The following is a 23571-nucleotide window of genomic DNA, read 5'->3' on the forward strand; positions in this document are numbered from 1 at the left end:
GAGTTAGGACAATGATGGAAAATATATTTGATGATTAAAGTAGCATGTCAGATCATAATGCAGTTTAGATTTTATTCTTTTAAAACACCCCATGTATAAAGATAAAAATAGCATTCCCATGGATACTGAGATAAAGTATGCTAGACTGCATGATTTTGCAGAATTTAACACTTGATAGCTGATGGGGAAAATAAACTTTCCTGTACAGTTAATTGTATTTTCCATTTGGTAGAGAAGTGCAAAGACTCCAGGCGTGGAGCTACTGATTGACTATTGCCAGAGCTTTCAAGCTTGGCCTGACTACAGACCATGTGCTGGCACCACATCCTAATAACCACATCAAAATACATCACCCACCAAAGCCACATGACTGGGAATCAGACCAAAGTTTTATCAAATTATATTCTTTATTCAACTTTATAGGTTACATACGTGAACACACACACACACACACTAACAACAGGCATAGAAAAAGATACACATATTTACAAACAGCAAACAAGTGTAGCAACAGTAAGAGCTTGGTGTGATGGTGAATCTCTTCTTGGGCGGAGACAAAAATCTGGAGGGAATTCAGCTTCACTTACTGAAAGAGAGAGAGAAGACTTTATTTAAACCCACGGCAGCAAAAACACATCACCTGACATTTCAGACTTTAACCCTGTACACCATCATAAAAGAGAGAACGGTCTATTAGGCTCCGACATCTTGGCGATCTACTTGTTCCGAGTTATAAACCGTTGAAGGTGCATTAAATAGTAACACTGCAACGACCTACCTCTCGACTTCCATACTTTTAGTGTGTCCATTTGTGTCTCCGTTGGCTTTGTGAACACCGTCAGTGTGAGGCTGCTCCTTCACCCCGTTAGTGTGAGCGTCGTCCTGCTTCACCTTCTTAAGCAAACCTTCCTTCACAGGACTCTCCTCTGGTTTCCTCTGAAATACAGCACACAGGTTCGTTTCAAATGAGATTCAGATCTGTGCAATTCATTTGTTCTAATTATAAACAAACAAACAAACAAACAAACATCTAGCTCCACTCACCTTCTTTCTGACCAGGTGGGAGATGTCAGAGACTGGAGCAGCGGAGGTGTGTCCTTTAGTGGAACTGACATCGTTGGTTGATGTGCCGTTAATCTGGATGGAATCAGACGAAACATGACACATCAGTACTCATGAAAATAAAAAATAAAAAAGTAATTCTGGGCAATACAATCTAGACATGACACCCATTAAAAACAAACAAACAAACATTGGATTTGGTCCATACACTGTGACGATAAAGTGCAACTTACTTTTGAGCTGGAGGAAGCGTCACCGTTCTGTACAGCAGACCCAGGAAATGCAGAGGAAGTTGAGCCTCCATCCTAACAACATTAAGAAAAAAAAAAAAAAGTTAAAATTAAGTTAATTGTAACTCACTGTTAGCTTTTACAAAACATGCTGCAGTCAAACTCCACAAAGGATTAAATACTTCCTCCTGCAGCACAATCCTCCATCAGATACAGAAACATTACAGGCTACAGGAGGCCAGAGACAAGAGTTAAGACCAACACCTTTTAAAAAGGTATTTTTTGGAAGAAACTTAATTCAATTCTTGCTAAGTTCTTAGTCCTGCAGAGACTCTGTATAATAAATGACAGAAATAGGAATTCAATATTTGTGTTTAATGATACGGCTGAATATTTAAGAGGGTAAGTGCCAGAGACACTGAACTTAAATTTGAGATGATCATGTGATAGTCCTGTGAACGGAGTAAAACAGAGTCTCTTTACAGTCTGAAGAAAACAATCCCCCTTCCCCAACTCACCATTACACCCTTCACAGCCTCAGACGCAGTGGTCACCATTTTCTGTCCCTCTGTGGCGTCCTCCACCTTCTCCTGGATCTCTGGAAGCAGAGCCTTCAGCTCCTCCATCTCCTTCCTCTCATCCGGCAGAGCCTCCGGACCCTCGGCCTTGTCGAGCAGCTCCTGAAGTTTGTCTGAAAGACGAGGCGGACACGTTGACGTACGGCTCAGACTCTGGCACCGATCGTACCATTTGAGAGTGGTGACAAGTGATAAACTCGCCATAGCAGCCAGCTCTGCTTACCCAGCCTGCTCTTTATGACAGAGATGGAGCTGTTGAGCTCCTCGATGGCCTGGCTGTACTGAAGGTTCAGGCTGTAGGTCAGGCCCAGCTGGTAGTGAGTCTCGGCGAGCAGGCGGCTGTTCGAGTCCAGGTGCTTCACCTGCAGCTTCAGACACTCCTGGAAATCCTCCAACGCCTGTGTGTAATTTCCTGAGAAGAAAAATGCAGCAACTCAGCACCCAATCCTCAATAAAGACACGGGGGACAATTTCAGGTGTAAAGGTGTTAGTTTTCAAGACATCGCCTCTGTTTTCTTATCAAGATATAGAATCGTCCTCAAGGAGTTGTTTATGGTTTATTGGATTCCTATTACTTGTTACTCTTCCTGGGCACAATTTTAATTTAGTAATATCTACCTGACTGTCAACTTTTCAGACAGCTCCTAATGTGAGCAAGAACTTAGAACTGCAACTAGCAATTATTAACATTAACAACTATTCTGTTCGTCATTCAAAAGAAATTGAGCTCACACAACCCCAAGTTAAAAACCCCAAAATATCCCTTTAAAATTGACTGACCACTTCAGCCCTAAAGATCTAACAGGACAACAGAAGATCTGTTGAGCGACTTGTTCGTACCCGATTCAGAAGAAACTTCGCCCAGTTTCAGGTGGGCCTGAGCTGCCATCAGCTGATCATCCTTAGTCTCTTTCCTTATCAAAAAGAAAGAAAGGTTAGCATGGAAGCTGTAGCTCAGTGATGCTAACTATCACAGCTCAGAACATCAGGGGGTTTCCGTCACCTTTTGTAGATGACTTTGGCCACTTCCAGCATCTCCCAGGCCAGCTGCAGGTTCCCCACCTCCTCGTCATCACTGTCCTGAAAAACACCAGCGCAGATTTAAAATCTGACACCTAAAGTCACATGCTCAGGCGAGTCACTCTGATGTGTACTTAAGCCGATTGGTCAAGTACCTTCTCAGCGGCGCCATCTCCCTCGCCCTGCTCTTCTGTGTCGCCCTCCATTTCTGCGTCATCACTGTCCTCCTCTTCCTCCCCCTCTGAAAACAGAGACAAAGTGTCTGGATTATTTGGGCAACATGCCATTACAACTATCATGGTGCCATTTACAATCAAGGCTATATTTAGAGGACAGAGGAAAAAAAGGAAACTCACCTTCTCCTGCCTCCGTCTTGTCTGCCGAGTCCTTTTCCTTGCTTTCCTTCTCAGTCTCCTCGTTTTCCTTCTTCTCTTCATTTTCTGCAGATTTGCTTTCATCAGCCTCGCTCTTCTTTTTCTCACCCCCCTCTTCCTTTGCTACTTTCTGCTCTTTACCAGCCTCAGCCTTTTCTGCATCATCGCTCTTCTCCGCATCTTCGCTCTGCTTCCCTTCAGCCTTCTCAGCGTCTTCATTTTTCTTTTCAGCGTCTTCATTTTTCTTCTCAGCGTCTTCATTTTTCTTCTCAGCCATGGCGTCATACACCTGAACCCTCAGCTCGTCTCTGGTCTTCTCTGTTGGGATCAGAGAGTAGAGTAAGGTTGAGCAGTGTCAACAATGTCCTTTAGAATATGAATGATCAAATAGCACAAAGAAACTCCCAAGAAAAATAGATAGAATTTACTCTTAAGATACTACACCATTTCTCTTCCTCACCATCAATGTTTTCTGTGCTCTCAACTTTTGAGTCTTTGGGTTTCTCCTCATCCGCCTCCTCCTCCTCCTCTGGCACTCCCTCCAGAGCATTACCCAAAACTGAGTTTTCCATCCTACGACAACACAATCAGTTAGGTCTGCACACTTCCACTACTTTTTTTAAAAACAGTGGAGTGGATTCAACTGGAGATTCCCACATTTATGAAAAAATAAGTCAAAATTGATGATGGGGGGGAAAGGCTTACCGTGCCAGATCCAGCAGCGCTTTACCACACCAGAAGAAAGCCTCTCCACACTCATCTGCTGTGTCTCCGTACTTTTTAGCTCTAAAATAAATTTAAAAAACACATGAAAAAACAATTTTTACTTGTGTAATTAGAGCTGAAACAATTAGTTGAAGAATTGATTTGTCACAACAAAATTCATCCTTTCTGATACATAATCTTTTGGGCAATATTTCAAGGAAAATTTGCAAATCTTTGATGGTTCCAGCTTCTGAAATGTGAGGATTTGCTGCTTTCCTGTGTCTGACATTACAAACAAACAGTCATTTGAATATTGCTGGGTCTTGGATCGTTGGTCAGACGTCACCTTGTGTCTGGTAAACCAAACGAATCATTTAATAGAAATTGTTAGCTACAGCACTACATGTCATTATCATCATCAACATGAAAGCACACACTCATTCTTCCTCATTAGACTGTTCGCAGGGGACAATTACATTTCCTATAAACTGCAAGATACATTCAACAAAAAATGAAAAGCATGACAAAGTTATAATATGCTACACTTTCATTTTTATTCACATAATGTGGTTCAATCTCAGAAAGTCCAAAGTGTGTGGACACTACATTTCTGATTGCCTCAATCTGCACACGAGGGAAAAAAATCAAACGAACTGCAGATATCTTTGTGCCTCATACTTATTATCAACGACTGTTTTCTTCTGTGCAGGGATCCTTTTCAGTTTCATGTGAACTAAACTAACTGATAAGAGCCTGAGGATGTATCATGTAGACGCACTTCTTTCAGCTGCTCGTTAGTTTGAAGCCCGCTGCTGCAGTTGTGTGTGATGGACAGGTTTAATACAACAGTCGGACAGTCTCTTTTGTCTGGTAGTTAACTCACAGTATGCCGCAGGCCTCCTGAAGGGGACTCAACGCCTCCACCACCTTCCCCATCACCAGGTGCTTCTTGCCCTCGCCGATTAGCTTGTTGGCCTCTTCCATGTTATCCACACTGGACGCAGAGAAAACAACATTTCAGCTAAACTCTGTGACCGAGAACTGAACTTCTGACCCGAGTTCAGCCTGAAAGTCTTCGTTACAGCAAGTAGAGTGTACAAATCACAAAATGTGACGTTGGGTAACTACATACCTTGACTGAAGGGGGACGAAGGGAAACGACTGAAATTTCAAAGTAGTGTCCGGTGGTCGGTTCCTCAGCTCGTCTCTCGCGCCGCTCACACTGGCTGATCCGTTGTTTCAATTTGGCGCGAAATATCCCTGCCCTTTCCTGTCGATTTCCGGGTTTGTAAAGTAGCGCGGGAGATTTCTTAAAGGCACAGGGCACTTCAAGACGAAAACAAAAATTACCATCACTATCACTATAGCAACAAGTACCACCACCACCACCACCACTACTACTACTACTACTACTACTACTACTACTACTACTACTATTACTACTACTACGGTCGGAGGAGTAAATCGGCGGAGTAAGTTGTTCGGGCATTGGCCCGCTGGGGGCAAGCTAGTCGCCTCCCCCGGATTAGCATTAGCATTAGCATTAGCAGTGAGCTTGCCGGCGTTGTACATTGATGAATGAATTAAATGATTTCATTATAAGATGGCAAAATAACAAAATGTAAAAAAGTGACTGAATACTTTCTTAATGCACTTTATGTCTAACTGATTGATCTGTCAAACATCTCTTAGTATTCTTTCCTAACATGTGCTTCCCATCAGAGAGTTTCTCTGTACATTGATTAATGAATTGCCTAAAGAAAGCAAGTAAAGTTTATCAGAGTTTCTCTTGGATGAGGTGTAATTCAGGCAAACTTTACTTGCCTGAAGAAAGCAAGTAAAGTTTAACAGACTTTATTATGTTCTTACAGCTGCTCTTACACCACAGCTGTGTGTGTATTAAATTCACACAGAAACATTAACGTTAACATTTCAAACCTTTCTCTGTCCTTCTCTGTGTCCAGGTGACAAAAACGCTCATTGGTGCTGCTTCTGACATGACTTCCTGGGCTACCAATGGTGGTATCATGTACGGGCCAGGTGCTTATTGCTCACCTGCTGCAGGGGCTCTGAGGGCCTTTCCAGAATGGCATCTTCGAGGGTGGACCCTTCGAGGTGCCTGCCTTTTCTTTGAGGCTTAGCGGTCCCAGCTGGAGGGGAATCACAGGATGTTTGGCCTGACTGACGCCAAGGTGATCCAAAGGATTTCCTGGGAGGAGTGGAGGCTGCACTGCCGGAGGAGGACACATGGGCCAGACGAGACTTCCCTCCTCATTCAGGATCTCCATGTCACCCTGGACCCCCTATTGCTGGATTCTCTCCGCATCCAGGACATATGGAGTACACAGAGGTGTGACCTCAGCTGTACACAGAGACTGGTAGGCTGACAGAGGCCTGCTGGTTTCCACCTTAACCAGTTCATCCCAGGTACATGTGTGTGTCTCATAGCTTGTGATTATGTATATTGTGTATCAACCCTGGTGACCTGAATGGTTTGATGAGGATGAAAATGATGTGAATCATATGCTGTGACCTTCACAGTCACCAGATCTCAACCCAGTTTAACAACCACTGAAGCTGTTTTGGCTCAACACCTTACTACTACACTTAATCTTGGTTTTTTCTTTAATTTGTCAACTGTCTGGTTTATTATACATCACTGAGATGTTTTACTAGTCTACATTTATGAGGCTGCCACATTATTAACAAAGACCCAACACTGTTCCTCAGTCATTTTGATTGGGTTAAGCTGTGCAACAACCGCTAAACCTTTTACGTTCCAACCATATATCAACCAGACCTTCTCACCTCTCTTTCTCCCACCACCTTTGTAAAGAAGAATGACCGATAACCTGCACACAGCTATTTTGTTGTGTGTGTGTGTGTGTGTGTGTGTGTGTGTGTGTGTGTGTGTGTGTGTGTGTGTGTGTGTGTTTCACTCTGCATGTGTGTATAAGTGCAATGCTCGCTGCTGTCATGTCCTGCTGTGAGGGACAGGGATTGTCCAGCTCCCCTCTGAGCTCCTCCTGCTGACTCCACTGTGTTGCTGGCTCATCGAGACAAGTCTGGACCTGGCACCCAATCAGCCTCACACTGAGACAGCCCTACTCAACCCTCCTCCCTCTGTCATCATTAGACACACCACTTTAACAGCTATAATTTCTCAGCTAAATCTACCACCACCATACCAGAGCTTATTCACTCACACACTTCACTTTCATTTCACTGAGCAGCCTTATTGTGGGTGGAAATAGTTTTGGTAAGTTTATTTTAAAACCATATTGTAGTGGGTTGAAGGCTCTGCATAATGTTTTTCAGTTTGCCATGAAAATGCACACTGATCACTGTATGCACTCACCTTGCCATGTTACACATTATCTTCTCAATATTTTCATCTAACTTTTGGCAAAAAATGAAATGAGCATGTTTCCCAAACATTTGAATTATTAATTTAATGTCATTCTGTGACTGAGATGAGAAAAGTATGTTCAGTGAGAAAACATTTTTAACTTATTCGATTTTCCTTCTTTGTTGAGATCTGCTGCTTCCATTTCCTGGGCGTATTAGGGCTGATAAGCAATAATGTACAATAACTCTATCATTGAATGCAAGACGCTTTATTGTAGACATTCATGTCAATGCTCTTGGGGAATTATTCAAAGAGAACAGAACTGCATTCATTTACCAGTATCAAAGGTACCACTACTTGCAAAAATCTTTCAATCCATCCATTTAAAAAAATCAGTTTTGACATTTTGCAGGGCTGAACATGACCAGGATGATGGACACACAAGTGCCCTTCAAACAGCCAGTTGCTTTGGAATAAGCAGTGGAGCAGATGCAGTAATTACGGGCATATTGTGAGACAGGAGATGAACGCAGGGCAGCGTTTGATCACTAGACCACCGCGGTGCTTCTAACAGGAGGTTATTGTGTGTCCCCCTCTTATCTGGCCCTTGATGCGGTGCCCATGGCAACCGCATGCAAAGACATCGCTCTGTGACGGTGGAGAAAAGAGGCATGGTGGAGGGGCTGTCTGAGCTGATAACAGCCCCTGCCTGTCCAGGTTACTCAGACTCTAGTTAACTAATTTTGAAAACATACATTTAACTTAATTTCCTTAACATGAAATATTTACTATTGTTCGAGAGAAAAGTAAGATTTGGCTATCAAAATGTCCTGATTCAACATGTCACTTGGGAATCAGTAAAGATGATGACAATAGAATAGGGTCTCAAGTGACTATCCTGAGTTTTAACAACTGTCCTGTGGAGTCAACAGATGTGGAAAACACCAGGGTGACATCAGGACTACTTATTCAGTCATTAAAAAGGAGGGGCTAACATGACAAACACTACTACCTCCCAGACTCAGCAAACCACTGTCTTTTCTATGAGATTAGGAGTTATGTGATATTTTATTAAAATGTGCACACACATAAGAAATCAAACTAAACAAGTGGTTTGTTGCACCAAGTTAAATTGTTGAGTTCAGTTATATTTGCATTAGTCTCAAGCAACTGCTGCCAGTGTGAATATGCATGGACGAAGGGTGTTTTCCTCAGCCTTGTCATTATGTAAATATAGCAGCGGTGAGGAGGAAATGAGAATGAAAAATGCCTTCTGCTGCCAACAGGATAAGTACAAGATGTTGCAACAGTGCACTGCCCTGTTAAGTACGTCCCATTGTAAAGACTAAATAGTTTGTTAATGAGTGGCAATCCAGGAAACATGGAAGAAATTAACTAGCAAGTGCAATTGTCTTGTGTGGTTTGATAAGCTGAATTTGTCCTAGCTATTTCTAAAATATAATGTGTATAATTATGTATTGTGAGTCCATGTTTGTCTTCCTCAAAGCTATGTCTAAGGGTCTTAGTCCTGGGTTGAAACATGTTCATTGCAACAAGCAAAACGTGGTGAAAGGCAAGAATAAAATGCCCTGAGCAGGAAAGTTAATTAGGCTAATTGAATAAATCACGCACTGATAAGGCACAAAGCGGCTGCAACGGAAGGCAGAGATTGCAGCAGCAATGTATAGGTGTTGTTTAATGCCTGTTCATGATGACAGTGGATTTCCTCCACACATCCTCAAATAAGTTGAGTCATATGATTAAACCTCATGACTCTGTGACCCCTGCATGGCTGTTAGTCTGAGGTAAGGCATTAAATTCAAGTTTCAGATGAATAATTCAATGTTATGCATCAAAACAGGCAGGTGACCTAATCTAGAGACTGAAGGGTGCCCTCTGCTCCTGACTAGTGAACATGGATAAACTATAGAGGTCACAGATTTCCCTCAGAGATTATTAGTGAAACTTTGAAAAATGAAGTCTGGATTATATGTGGCCAATTTCTTCGGCCTGCTTCCTCATCCTTATTCCTTAATCTCATATGGTTTCGCAAGAGCATGAAGATTCCCAGAAAAACTGATCATGAAAATTGCAAAGTCATGCTGTATAGTGGGTTCCTGAGACTGACTGTTTACTGGGCTTGAAGTGGGCTGTGGTCACGTTCTGATCGATCCTATCGCGAGAAGTGAGCCGCGGGTATAAATTCCCCAACCGGGATTGTCAGCTCCTGCAGTCCGCTTTCCTGTGTCTGTTGGTGTGATCAAATCCGAGGTATGTGTATGAAAATACATGAAAATATGCCTTTTTTCTTTATCTGCTTTACATTTTAAATGAGTTTTAGTTTCTTGGAAGTGTTAAATTGTTTAGTGACGTTTTTCAGTCGCGTAGCTGTGGTTGAGTTCACAGTTCAACAAGTGGTTTATAACAAAAATTATAATCTCGTTCATTCTGAAAAACCAATACGTTTTGTCGGTTTCGAAAAGGAAAGGAAGATGTGAATTTTGTGATAGTTTGTTGTTGTTATGTGAAAAGTTTCAACTGACGAAAAGGACATAAACTTTTAAGTTGCTCTCAAATCTCAAGAGAAAATCTCGACATTTTTGGTGAATTTGCTGATAGTTTTTTTTTTTGTTATGTGAAAAGTTTCCACTGATGAAAAGGACATAAACTTTTAAGTTGCTCTCAAATCTCAAGAGAAAATCTCGACATTTTTGTTGCTTTCAGTTGGTTTCAGAGTCAGCTAGGGAAATACTAAAGCGGCGTAATAATTTCACCTTGACTAGTGACCTCAGCTGGGACGGTTCCTTAAAACGTGTTTGGGGGGGGGTGAAACAGAAACGTTGAAAATTATAATCGATGTCCATATGCGGAAACACCTGTGAATTTATACTGAGAGAAGTGGAAATGGTTCATGGGCTTCTGTTGTTTCCATTTTAAGCGGTGAAAGTGCTGGGTGGCTGAGGTTTGGGTGCAGAGTGAGCCTGAATTAAACACTTGGTGTAATATGGCCTACATCAGATATGAATCATTGGTATTTGATTTAGAGTTTAGATAAAAAACTTCATTTTTTTCCTTTATCTCTTCTGGTTTTATAATGTCTATTATATTGCAATGTATTTGCACACATTTCTCATTCTCATATGGCTCTAATATTTTTATAGTGCTATAAGAATGACAGTCGCTCTGATGAAGACGTGCTTTATGTCAAGACTGTATTTGCTTCACCTTTGGTTGCAACTATCAATTGATTTTTAATTGTTACGATTAGCTGAGTAATTGTTTTGTGTGTAATATGTCAGATAATTGCAAAAATGATCGTAATACTTCCCCAAATATCAATTAGGACAAAGAAAAGCAACAAATGCAACGTATTCCAAAACTATTAACCACAGTTTACCCATGTGCTCAAGATTTCTACTGCACAGAGCCTTTTAACAAGCATTCAACGTCTATTAGAAATGTATTTGTGGTAAAAGAGTACACTTACTGATAATGAAGCCCTAAAATGCACATTTCTTTCTTTAGAAACTGAACAATTGTACAGATGGGTTGATATTCTATATAAGAGAGACATAATTTCCTCGTGCTGTTAAAGAGGAAAGCACAGTTGTCATTTTGAGAAAAGATTGTGTAATTCACTGTTTCCTTATTGCATAATCCAGTCAGACTGAAGATGGCAGCAGGTAACGCACGTATTGGAAAGCTGGCCCCAGACTTCACAGCCAAAGCAGTGATGCCAGATGGACAGTTCAAGGACCTGAAGCTGTCGGACTACAGAGGTACACCTAAACCTGTGTCTCATCCTCTGTTGGTTGGAGGACACGCTTTGATGCCACTCTCTTCTGGACTGTGATTCACTGTTTTGTGATCCCAACAATGTCCTGAATAGACATTAATTTACACTACTAAAGACAAGAATTAATTAGACTGTCATTACCATAGGTGTATTTTCACATGACAAACTCAATGTTTTTTTTTTTGTTTTGTTTTTTTCCTGTGGTGCAGGGAAATATGTTGTCTTTTTCTTCTATCCACTGGACTTCACCTTTGTTTGTCCAACTGAGATCATCGCTTTCAGTGATGCTGCCGAAGAATTCAGGAAAATCGGCTGTGAGATCATCGCTGCCTCCGTTGACTCACACTTCTCCCATTTCGCATGGTAGTTACAAGGCTTTATATTTTAAACAGCTACAGGACTATGATGTGCATTCAATCCTCTTTGCAAACACCTCACTTTTATATTTTGGTTTATGTTCTTAAAGGACCAACACGCCACGTAAGCAGGGCGGTCTGGGTACAATGAAGATTCCCCTGGTATCTGACACACGGCGCACCATCTCCACAGATTATGGCGTCCTCAAGGAAGATGAAGGCATTGCCTACAGGTGAGTTTAACAATGTGGAGTTGTGCCGTCTATGGAAGTTAGAACCAGTCAGTTTTAGTTGCTGTTCCTTCTGCTTCCAGAAGCTGAATCCTGCTTGCGTTGTTTTAATTTACAGAAAATGTCTGTTTGACTTCGGCCTTAGGGCTGGTTTACGATCTCACAGAACTGGTTCGGAAATTGAATATGTTTATAATCGTTTCAGAAAGCCACGGGCAGAAGGCAGAGTGAATGATGATGATGATGCAATATTGTTTAAATGCAATGGTGCCTATTTTCAGACAACCTCTCCAGGAAGACATTCGTAGTGTTGCACACTGTAAGAAATAAAACAAAGAGAGGTGGAGAGAGAAGTAAAATGCCTCCACACAGGTGGCCAATCATGGGGTGAGCTGGGTGTGAATGTTCAGTCGTCAGTTCTGGAAAGTTACAGAACACTATCCAACCATCTGACATGCAGTCTGGACACAGTATATTCAGGTCTTCGGAGACTCATGAGCTGTTCTTTCTCTCTTTTACAGAGGTCTGTTCATCATTGACAACAAGGGCATCCTCAGACAGATCACCATCAACGACCTCCCAGTTGGACGGTCTGTTGAGGAGACCTTGCGTTTGGTCCAAGCCTTTCAGTTCACCGACCAGCACGGAGAAGGTAAGTTACTTACTTGTGTCTTGCTGCACACGGCCCTTATTTATCTTACCAATGTTTGTAAAAGATTTCCAGTTAGCTTGAAATGCACTGTACTGCAAGTGACATAATTAAAACATTTATATTTGTCTCCATGACCCAACTATGCTCGTATTAACAGTTTATTAACAGTTTGTTATTTGAATCCAATATTTATGCTGTTTGCTGTTTGGAAAGAAATTGCACTAAGTCAGACATGTTGAGAAATGTTTGCAGACAATAAATTGAGGTCCAAATAGATTTTCTATTACGCAGGCTAATTTCTGACGTATTTCCCTACCCAAAGCAGTGGTAGTTATGCTCTGTATATGCGTGTCATATTGGCACGTGTCTTTACTCATCACAATGTTATCTTTTCAGTCTGCCCAGCCGGCTGGAAACCAGGAAGTGACACCATCAAACCTGACATCCAGAAGAGCAAAGACTTCTTCTCCAAGCAGTAATAAGCCCAAGGCCAGCATCTGCTGTCTGGTGTAGGAGATTTCATTTAGAGATTACATTTCCAGAGAACAATATTTAAGTCAACAGTTGTGCCTGTGGACGAGTGGTTAGGGGACAGTTTTTGTAGTTAACATGACGTCTGTGTTCTGTTGTCTGTAGCGTAAATAGTCCACTCATGACCTACTTAGGTATTACTGTGTAATTATGTTGTGGTGCTGTATGTGATTTTCCCTGTCTGAATGAGCTAAATGTTTGTTCTTTCATGTCATTCCTTATTATTGTGAGATACAAAGGACCATACAAATATTTTTTATTGGAAAGAAGCCACAAACACCTCTCTCCACTATGTTGTAACTTTTTTTTTTTTTTTTTTTTACGGGTGAACAATAAATGTTCTTTCATCTAAATAAAGAATACAGTGTATAACATTCTCCTCAAAGGACATATTTACTTCAAAACCCAACAGGTGGGATGGGGTGTAGCTTAATTACCCTCCATCTCATCAATTAGGGTATAACTGAACATCCAAACAGGTGAGATGTTGGTGTCTCGTTTAGTATTACCGCAGTCAGGTGCATGTTGGACTTTTTAAAATGACGTACACTGCCCCAAACAAATATAAAGAACGGAGGAAGGTTAACTACTTTACTGAGAAACGCAAATGGTGTTCAAACGTTTTTTTATTTTATTTTTTACCTGTTTGATTTATCTGCAAATTTGATTTCATATAAATTATGGGTGTGTTCCATTGAAGTGTCCGAACCCTGAAATCTAACAAAGCAATCATTAATGTAATTTATTACACCTGTGTTTTTGCTGCTACCACAGCTGACAATAGAGATAACTGATAAATGCCTCATGTTGGGCAAAACCAGTTAGTCAACAATTCTGTTAATGTGTTTGACTTGAATAAACACATGCATATTAATGATGTTTCTGAAGATGAAATGTTGAAGGTAAAAAAAAATTATTTTATCCGTTACTTAAATGTCAGTTCTTCTCTGCCTTTTTTTTTTTTTAATTTATTTTTTTTTACTAATATTATTATAACTAAAATTTGGACAAATGCTCTTCCAATAAATTATGTACAGTATACAATGCACTGTAGTATTATTTAGGGTCATATTTTTGGCGGGAAACACTGACTTTAAGACCATAGTATCTGTCTGGTTCTGGCCAATGTTTTAGTAACTTAAATGTTTGAGTAAGTTTGTGCCTGTTCAGAATTGAAACAGGCTTCTTTGACCGCATTGATCAAGATAATCAAACTAGTTTTAAGAGGAAAGTGACATTAATTTTGTTGCTGATCTGGAATTAGCCGAGAGTAAATATTTTATGCTAGCTAGTTTATTCGTTAGCATCAGTGATACATAGCTAGCTAATCCTCAGCAACTGCAAGGAGGAAGATGGCAGCAGGGAAGATGTGCCTCAGGAAGAACAAGGAGGAAACTACTGAGGTTTGAACACATCATACATTTAATAAAGATAAAATCCTTCCGTGGTTATTTACTCAAACTTATGAGTCGATCTTTGACTTGATTTTTCTCTGCGTGTTCCATAAGATATTTAAGGTAGTTAATTGCGCCATCGCATGGTCATTACGGTAAAAGTCAAATGTGCTGTAATATTAGCTAAATTGTTTTCTCCTTTCAAACAACGTATCTGTATCTTTTTTTTCTTTTTTTTTTAAGTGGACAGGATTATTCCTGAGCGACCTAAAAACCAAACAAGAGTCCCTCGTCTTCGTCAAGAGGATGATGGCTGTGGCCGTCTCCTCCATCACCTATCTCAGGGGGATTTTCCCGGAGGATGCCTACAGATCCAGATATCTGGAAGGTGAACAAAAGTCACCTCAAAAAGTCACGTACAGTTTTGTAATAACATGGAATCGTGAACCGCGTAATCCAGACAGGGAAGGATAAGGAAAATCATTGATTTTCATGTGTGGGTCACTTCATGGGATCTATACAAGCATTTGTTCAACACATTCATTACAAAATACAATGACCTTATACAGTAATTACTGCAATTTTGGAAACCCACCATAAATAATAATTTCACTGTAAGCTAACAATATTTTTAGAGCTTGAAAACAGGCACATAGATCCAGAAAACTTACTGATAATACAGTTTTACAATAGGCTCCTTTAGATATCATATGATTATCAAGGAGGAAAGACACATTTTACTATCTTTAATTGCCATTTAATTTGTCATTTGTTGTTTGCCATTTTACCAGATTTGTGCATTAAAGTTTTACGTGAAGACTGCAACACGCGTGGTGCCAGCAAAGTTGTGAAATGGTAATTATAATATTCCTGCCTTAAGGCTCCAGGACTAAAATGGAAAATCTGCACTAATAACCGGCACTTGAAGGTAATTTACTTCCCTAATTTATGTATTTATCCCTTTCAATCTTGCTTTTCCAGGATGATGGGCTGCTTTGATGCGATAGAGAAGCAATATGTAAGTTAATGCATCTATGAATAGTTTGACTTTGTAATATTTTGTCGGGTCTGCCATTTTGATCAATACTATATACAGTGTATATAATCAATACATTGTTAATCTACTTTTACTAATATCCAATGTTGTCCTCTTACCAGCTCCAGATTGTGTTCATTGGGGTATGTAAGCCAGCAGCATTTATATTTAACACATTGCTTACATAGAGCAAAAACGTTTACTGTGTATGTTATTGCAATCCAGGTGTACACCAATCCAGATGAACCTAACGTAAGTTCTCTCTTAAAATACTATGAAATGTTTTAAAATGTCAGTCTGACAAACATTAAGAAACACGTAGATTTATTTTTCTCTTTTTGCAGTGCATTACCGAGTCGTATCAGTTCAAATTCAGATACACTGAGAAGGGACCAGGGATGGATATACTCAGGTTTGGTTAGACATACTGTGTTTGCATTTGTCACATGGATTTAGCCTCCACAGGTGAGTTGATAGCAATATGATCTAATTGAATCTACAGGAACAATAACGTGGAGATGCAGGTGACATTGGAGGACACCAAGAGAGCCTCAGTGCTGCTCATCAGGAAGCTCTTCCTGCTCATGCAGAACCTGGATGCCCTTCCCAGTAATGTCTACCTCACCATGAAGCTCTACTATTACGATGACAGTAAGTAATTGCTATTAATCAATCAATCAATTAACAATCTAGTTTCATTTTTTGGGTTGTATAATGAAAACAACTCATCCTGCTCTCCTTTCAAAGTCACCCCTGCTGACTACCAACCACCAGGCTTCAAGGAGGGTGAATGTGACAGTCTGTGGTTTGAAGGCATGGCTGTGCACTTCAGGGTGGGTGAGGTGGAGACGGCCTTTCACAGCTTGAAAGTTCGTGTGTCTGCAGAACAAAGCCGGCTCGAGAAACTTCAGGAAGAGAACCACCTGAGGGAGACCAAGCAGGTTTCTCAGAAAAATCCTCCAGAGATCAAGGTAAATCCAGAAATGATTTTGGTCTCTATATTATTAAGGTTTATAATTTGATGCACGTTGGTGTTTTCCTCTTCTAAATCTCATTGTTATTATTGCTACTATAAACACTTGGTTACAGGCTCCTCGTAAGAAAATGCATGCTGAAGAGGATCTGCCCTCTGAAGATGGTGAGTAAATGTGCCGGTGCTGTTACAAAACTGTGAGATTTATCTGAGGTGATTCACTGTTGACTTTCCTTTAAACAGAGTCTGCACAGTTCAAGAAACCCACCAGACCTGTGGCAAAGGTAAAGATGTACAAAGGAATGATCATAGTAGCGTATACAGGTTATATATATAGAAATCGTGACAGATTGGAGCTTCTAATGAATTGTAATAAGAGCTAATGCAAACTATACAGGTGATTATCTTTTGTCTCTTTCTTAGAAACATGCAGCTGCCAAAAATCTGGCCAGGAAGAAGAGAAGAAGAATTTAGCCAACAAGACAAGTCCTCTGACAGCAATGAAAACACATACGTGAAAAATTTCATAATTTTATTGTAATATTTACAGTGTTTATGTCACAATTTATGTGATTACCAAATGAGTTAGACAGGTTCCGTCGATAATTCCCACAAAGGCAAAATGTTGCTGTCAGTTCTAATTTAAACAACACAACAACACAGCGTTCACAACTTCAAAAGTGCTTCATTTTTTTAGTATTGCATGTGTATAAAAATATATTGTTACGTTTTCTTTAAGAAATAAAACATGATTGTAAACTTTGTTTTGTTTTGTTAACAGAAATGTAACATACATTTTAAATTTTATTCTCTACATTCAATGGATGAATATTTTGTCACATACAGTGGGCACCACGTTCCCCTCAGACTTTTGGACCTCACTGTATGTGGCAAAAATATTCAGCAATGCAAGACTGCTGCATTGCAACTCATGAATCACAATATACAACTCATCTATGCTGAAGTGGCTGAAAAGAATCAACGTTCAGTAAATACTTAGAGCAGATCCATTTGGCAAAGACAATAATGTTTGTTTTTGATTCTAATGTTACATTGCCACTATTCTGCTTCGTAACCACAGACATTTGTCTCACATTGCCTTGAATTGTTTTACATTTTCCTTCACAACATTGAAAAACATGGCTCACATGAAGTGAACTTGAGCCCCGTTGATCGAGGCTTGTTTCTTCATCACTTTCAAATACTAAAGTTTGTTGGTTTTTCCCCTGCGTGATGGAAGAGACGTCCTGGTCCAGACCATCTGTTTGAGTCTCTGGCTCAGTGTTACAGCGCCATCCTCCCTAGAAGAGACTGTCCACATTGCCCATCTCCACAAACACCGTCTTTAGCTGGGAGTAGTGTTCGATGGTCACCTGGCCATTCTCCCGCCCTATGCCTGGTGAATGTAAGGATTATAAATTTACTTCCACTTCCTGTGACTGGATAGCAGTGAAACTAGGTTTTTAAATTAGGAAGTACTTCAGCTACTGAAAGTAAACAAGGGAGCACAATCACAAAGGCACATTCCCTACAATTAGACTTGGGTCAATCAAATAACTCATAACATCTATTCTAACATGGTTTTAGAACAAAATTGGTCTGTTGCCAGGACAACTTAATGGGTGCAATCTCTGTCCTGGTGATGCAAGTCACAAATTATAACCCTATAGTGCTGCAAGCAAGACTGAAAGGATGTTAATAAAAATAATGATCTGCCAGCGACGCTTGGCTCCCGGTCTACGTGCAAACAATCAGACTGTACCTGACATTTTGAAGCCTCCGAAGGGCACCTCGACGGGAGTGATGTTGTAGTTGTTAATGAAACAGGAACCAGCCTTGAGGTTTTCAACCACGCGGTGGGCTCGCCTCACATCCCTACAGACATGAAACAAAAGGTTTTTAAAAATCGTTCATTTAGTTGTGTGCACATTTAAAGAATATTAAAGCAATAGTGTACTGGACCAAAACATTTGTTGTGAGTTGCTACTAATGTGGAGGTGGAAACGTCCGCCAGTTTGAGGAGTAAAGAGGTGACCATGCAAGTGAAGGAGATGATAACGAGGCACAAAAGAGCAAAAATCTATCAGAGACATATCAAAGGTTGTTGGTTTGACAAAATCCATGTAAATCCAGACGCTTCAGAAATACATTCTTGTGGTTTAAACAAAAAAAATCAGATTTATTGGCCAGTGAATTTTCCCTAGATGTTTCATCACAGACTTACCTGGTGAAAACTCCTGCAGCCAGACCCATGGTGGTGTTGTTGGCTCTATACAGCACTTCCTCTTCTGTTTCAAAGGACAAAACAGACATGACGGGACCAAAGATCTCCTCCTTAACACAGGTCATGTCATCTGTGCAGTCACCTGTATGTGGGGAAAAGAAACGACAGAACGTAGTATGTGGAAACACTGACACCCTGATCAGTCCAGTATTCAGATGGCGCTGAATCCCACAGATTCTAAACATTGTGGTGTTACAGCCAGAATTGGAAACCGGGGAAATAGTTTTCCACACCACAACAAAGAGTAAGAAAAAAAAAAGAGGGCTGTATATTTTCTGAATGTGCTGTATCTATAGAAGAATGTCCTGAACTCTTACCCAACACACATGGAGTCATGTAGTATCCACCTTTGAGTTTGGGGTCTGATGGGGTAAAAAGTTCACCTCCACACAACACTGTGGCTCCCTACAAACAGGACAGTTTACACCAAAGTCTAGATTTAAGTTGCTGTACAAGAGTGGAAAGAAAAAGTAAATCATTGTGACAAGTCTTACCTCTTTCTTTGCCTGATCCACAAAGGACAGGACTTTTTCTAGATGTGGCTTGCTGACCAGTGCTCCCATTCGGGTGCTCTCTAACAGCGGGTCCCCTATCTCTATCGCCTGGGTCCTCTTCACCACCTCCTCCACGAACTCAGGCAGAATATCCTTCTGAACAAAGACCCTTGTGCCGTTGCTGCAGACCTGTGACACATTTGATCAAATCATACAATACGCTTTCATGTGTAGATTGGACACAAAGTTTTTAAGTGTCAGCAGATAAAGAAACTATAATGTGACAGCATATGAAAATACAACATAAAATATCCAGTACCTGTCCCTGAGAAAGGAAATTGGCCATGAGAGCTCCCCTCACAGCGTTCTCCAGATCACTGTCCTGGAAGATGAGCAGAGGAGATTTCCCCCCAAGCTCCAGAGTCACGGGTTTCACCCCTCTGGATGCCATCTCCATTATCTGCATATCAGTGTCACATGGAAGAATATCAATCATTTATTCTGACCTCATTATATGTTAGGACAGAAAAGTAAGGACTTAACATCTTTAACAACACCTCTGTAAGTCCAAATCATGAGAGGTATGTACTGTTTTATGATTGCGTTGTGTTTCTTTATTTAACCTCTAAAACCAATAAAACCAGGAAAAGTCCAGGGTTTGTTGAATTTTTAATTCTACCATAATGACACTGACCTTCTTTCCTGTGGACACACTCCCAGTGAAGGAAACCTTAGCCACATCGGGGTGGTGGCAGAGTAAGCTCCCGGTGTGCTGGCTGCCCTGCACCACGTTGAACAGCCCCTCTGGAGCTCCAGCCTTAGCATAGATCTCTGCCAGCATGACTGCCGTCACAGGTGTCACTGGTGACGGCTTGAACACCATGGAGTTGCCTGTTTAATGTGAAACAAACAAGAGAAAACAAAACAAATGACAATTTAGACTCATACTGTTTCATTCCTCTAACCAACTAGAAAAGCTCTCACAGATTATACTTGCTGTACGTTCAGTCTACACAGTTCTCCATTAAATACACATGACAGTAGACAGCAGTTGGACAAATCTTAAAATGAATGTTGAGGCTTGTTACATAAAAGAATGTGCAGAGTTATGAGAAGAGACTCATGACTAATGGAGCAGAGCTGTTTAAAGTCATCATGTAGCTCTGGTGCCATCTATAGGTGAAGAGCCTTAAAGGAACGCTCAGGGTAAATGTAATTTTAATTTGGCTGCAATTAGACACTATGTATAGAAGCTACAGCAGTTTATTTCAAATAAGCCAAACCTAGAAGAATTTAACAAACATTCACAAAAAAAGGTACAAAAAACTTTTTTCAGGTCATCCATTATCATATGTGCAAAGTTTGAAAAGTGTTTCTTCTTCTATGAAGTTTCCCCCCTACATTAAGTCTGACTGTTCATGAGTTATGAGCCAATATGTCAAATGTTTTATAAACTGCTGCACTGTTGCTGAAAGTTTTCATTGGCCCATAGTTTTACTTTTTGACATGTTTTATTGAATTCTTGAATGTAATGTTGCGATATCTTGCTAAATAACAAATAAACAAACATGGCTCATCAATGACATAACCTTCCTGACAGGAAATAGTTTAGGTGTAATAACAGTAATAATTGATGCCTCCATTACCACAGGCCAGGGCTGGAGCTGATTTCCAGGCAGCAATCTGAAAAGGATAATTCCAAGCACCAATTCCAACACAGACTCCCAAAGGCTCCCTGCGGGTGTAGGCAAAGGATCCTCCAGGCAGCTGCACATGCTGGCCTTGACGACGGAAAACAGAAGCATAAACATGATAAAAATAAACAGGTAAAATGTGATGTTTTGTTTTTTTTAAAGACACAAGACAGTGTAAATCTCTGAAAATGTCAAAACACTTTTGGCAGAAAGTCTTTTCCTCTACCAACACATATGATAGTGATACCTGTCAGTGTTTAAGATTAATCATTTTAATTGATTTGATCTGAAAAATAAAATCCATCATACGTAATATAATGGGCTAAAAGGCTCATCATATGATTGGTTCACATAGTTCATAATGTTATGTTAAATGGCTGCCATTCCCTTATCTGATATTTTATTTGCCACATGAAAGTTTTGGAAAAAAAATGTACTAACAAGAAGGGCTGAACAATATGCAAAAATTGGAATGATTGTTTTTGCATTTAATTTTCACTGAAAAATTCTTTAAAATGATGATGATGATGTGATTTTTGCTGGGGCTTGTACAAAACAAGCATTTTCCACTTCATCCGGAGAATATGATTTGTAGGTCAGCTCGTCTCTGGAGCACCACGATGCTTTCGGTACTAATGATGCACAACAATGTTGTGACACATTTGACCTTTATCAAAAACATTGCAGCTCCTGTGATTTTGATATTGCACTTGGTCGTATTGTAAGTTCGATTATATTTTGATTAATTATGCCGCTAACAAGTGAGGGTTGTACCAACCTGCCAGAGTGCTGGCCAGTCCTGCATAGTACTCTATACACAGTCTGCCAGAGTCCACATCCAGACGGGCCTCTGTGATCGACTTCCCATTGTTGACCACCTCCATTTCAGCTATCTCCTCTCTCCTGCTCTGTGCATGAAAATCAGGGAAAATAAATAAATACATCTATTTAATAAATTGTTTTAGTGTAGAAACAACACTTGATGTACTAAATGTTCAAGAAACTCTTTTCATGAATTTGGTATAAGCTATGATCCCCTATTGAGTTTCATTATAGAATTTGTACTAATCATAACAAATAGAGCAACTTATCAACCATCGTAGTTATTCTGCAACTGTGAAAAATAAAAATGAACACACAGAATGAACACCTCAATGATATGGGCAGCTTCTATCATGATCCTTGCCCTCTCCATCCCAGACATCTTGCTCCAATGGCCAAAGGCCGACTTTGCGGCCTTCACAGCCTGATCGACATCCAAAGCACCACACGGCTCCAAATGGCACAAGACTTGACCTTGAATGTGAAACAAAGGTGACAACAACAAAGCACATGGGTTAAATCTATATATAAAAAAAAAAAAACAGGTTACAGTTTTGATTTGGCAAAGCCATCTCACTTTTCAGGTTCATTTAGTTAGTACTGATTCAGTGTGAGTCATCCTTCAATAGAGAAGGAAATTACATCTAGGCCTGTAGGCTACAGGCTGTGGCACACTGAGTTTAGTGTGACGTCTACACTGAGTTGGAGGTTTAATTTCCAGTAATGGTGGCCATAAGCTAAGCAGCATCATTGTGCCAGAATGGTGGGCTGCACACGGGCTGTGCGTGAGCTCAAATGGAGTTAAGATGTCTGAATTAAAGCTAGGAGCCGAGCCAAAAAGAGCCTTAAAATTAATGAGAATGACATTGCACTTGGTACTTGGCAGGCTGTAATAGATATGGATGTGGTAATATGTCTTGGTTCTGCTTCTCTAAAGTTGCTCAGGAGCCACAAAACTGGTTGCATATGGAAGTGTCCATGTGTGACAATATGGATAATCATTATATGAATCAGCAAGTGAAGGAGCATGTGGCTGAAAAACAGCATGCCTACATAGTTTACTTTACTTAAATAACTAAATGTCAAATTTAGAAACTGTATTATGCAGAAAGACAAATAGAATACTTTCTGAAGATCAAAATGCCTGACATTGTTTTATTGGGCCAGAGATCACCACACAGATATCTTCACACAGCAATGTCCAAAGTCCAGTTCGGAGACAGTGCCAGTAATATCAAAAGACAGACAGGTTTTGTTTCAGTATTAAATGATTGTTTGGTTTACCTGTTGCAGGTTCATAAACAATTTCCTTCTTGCATTTCTCTTGGCTCGTCCTTCTCTTCCCAGCCCAGAAGTTTAGCGGACGTTGGCGTCCACTGAGCCCGAGGAGACGAACCTTACCGCGGCCGCGAGAGGAGCGGCATGGGGCCGCCGCAGGGACACAGCGAGCCTCTGGAGCATTATCAAAATGGCCCTGTTTTTTTAAGTTTAGCCGATAACTGCAAAACACAATATGCAGGTTAATATCGCGCAACGATGTCACTTCATTAAAGCAAAACAACATTAGCTAAACTGTTAACGCTCGCTACTTTTCTTCGACTTGTCATTATATTTGTGATATTTCACGATTGTATTGAAGAAGTCTTGGTGATACACGTACCTACCGGAGTCTTCACTTTCAATGCGCTTTTGAAGATAAAGAACAGTAATATAACTGTTAATGTAACGTTTAGTTGACCCCACTTTATTTTGCTGAGGCTCAACCAGGAGGCGGGACAAATACAGTACGCGCTTCGATGAATTCCGGCAGCCATCAGAGCGTAACAGGTCATTGGATGACCGCACCGTCAATCACACGAACAATAATCAAAATAATATTTACAAATTCATAATCGAATTAATTATCAGCCCCGTGTCCATGACAACGAACACATATAAAAATACATGCAATATTTTTTTTTTATAATTAAAATTGCCAGAATATGACACTA

At 40.4% G+C, this 23571-nt stretch overlaps 4 protein-coding genes across 4 annotated transcripts; 2 read left to right on the plus strand and 2 right to left on the minus strand.

Moving 5' to 3' along the window:
- Positions 1–388: 388 nt before the first annotated feature.
- On the minus strand, positions 389–5237 carry LOC111670520 (histone-binding protein N1/N2-like). Its single transcript, XM_023427260.2, has 14 exons — positions 5102–5237; positions 4853–4963; positions 3970–4050; positions 3725–3837; positions 3247–3582; positions 3046–3131; positions 2874–2950; positions 2711–2784; positions 2094–2282; positions 1811–1983; positions 1296–1367; positions 1045–1137; positions 779–936; positions 389–586 (listed from the first exon to the last, which is right to left on the minus strand). The coding sequence occupies exons 2-14, from the start codon at positions 4951–4953 to the stop codon at positions 580–582; spliced, it is 1560 nt and encodes a 519-aa protein (XP_023283028.1). The 5' UTR covers positions 4954–4963; positions 5102–5237; the 3' UTR covers positions 389–579.
- A 4258-nt stretch (positions 5238–9495) lies between these two features.
- Positions 9496–13257, plus strand: prdx1 (peroxiredoxin 1). The gene is made up of 6 exons (XM_023427278.2): positions 9496–9589; positions 10981–11097; positions 11324–11477; positions 11581–11703; positions 12222–12352; positions 12749–13257. The coding sequence occupies exons 2-6, from the start codon at positions 10992–10994 to the stop codon at positions 12829–12831; spliced, it is 597 nt and encodes a 198-aa protein (XP_023283046.1). The 5' UTR covers positions 9496–9589; positions 10981–10991; the 3' UTR covers positions 12832–13257.
- Positions 13258–13397: 140 nt separating this feature from the next.
- Positions 13398–16844, plus strand: zte38 (zebrafish testis-expressed 38). Its single transcript, XM_087179582.1, has 12 exons — positions 13398–14286; positions 14521–14665; positions 15069–15132; positions 15259–15295; positions 15436–15456; positions 15539–15565; positions 15658–15725; positions 15816–15964; positions 16061–16284; positions 16403–16451; positions 16530–16570; positions 16710–16844. The coding sequence occupies exons 1-12, from the start codon at positions 14236–14238 to the stop codon at positions 16758–16760; spliced, it is 927 nt and encodes a 308-aa protein (XP_087035708.1). The 5' UTR covers positions 13398–14235; the 3' UTR covers positions 16761–16844.
- On the minus strand, positions 16802–23388 carry aldh9a1b (aldehyde dehydrogenase 9 family, member A1b). Its single transcript, XM_023427276.2, is given in 13 exon segments — positions 16802–17682; positions 18049–18161; positions 18511–18652; positions 18888–18975; positions 19065–19253; positions 19384–19524; positions 19759–19955; positions 20711–20845; positions 21537–21666; positions 21909–22054; positions 22865–22945; positions 22948–23079; positions 23241–23388. Coding segments are annotated over 12 exon segments (1551 nt in total). The 5' UTR covers positions 23042–23079; positions 23241–23388; the 3' UTR covers positions 16802–17587.
- Between the last annotated feature and the right edge of the window lie 183 nt (positions 23389–23571).

The sequence above is a fragment of the Seriola lalandi genome, unplaced genomic scaffold (genome assembly GCF_002814215.2).
Source record: "Seriola lalandi dorsalis isolate HSWRI2012SDOR001 ecotype SW California unplaced genomic scaffold, Sedor1 jcf7180002054857, whole genome shotgun sequence".
NCBI lineage: Eukaryota > Metazoa > Chordata > Actinopteri > Carangiformes > Carangidae > Seriola > Seriola lalandi.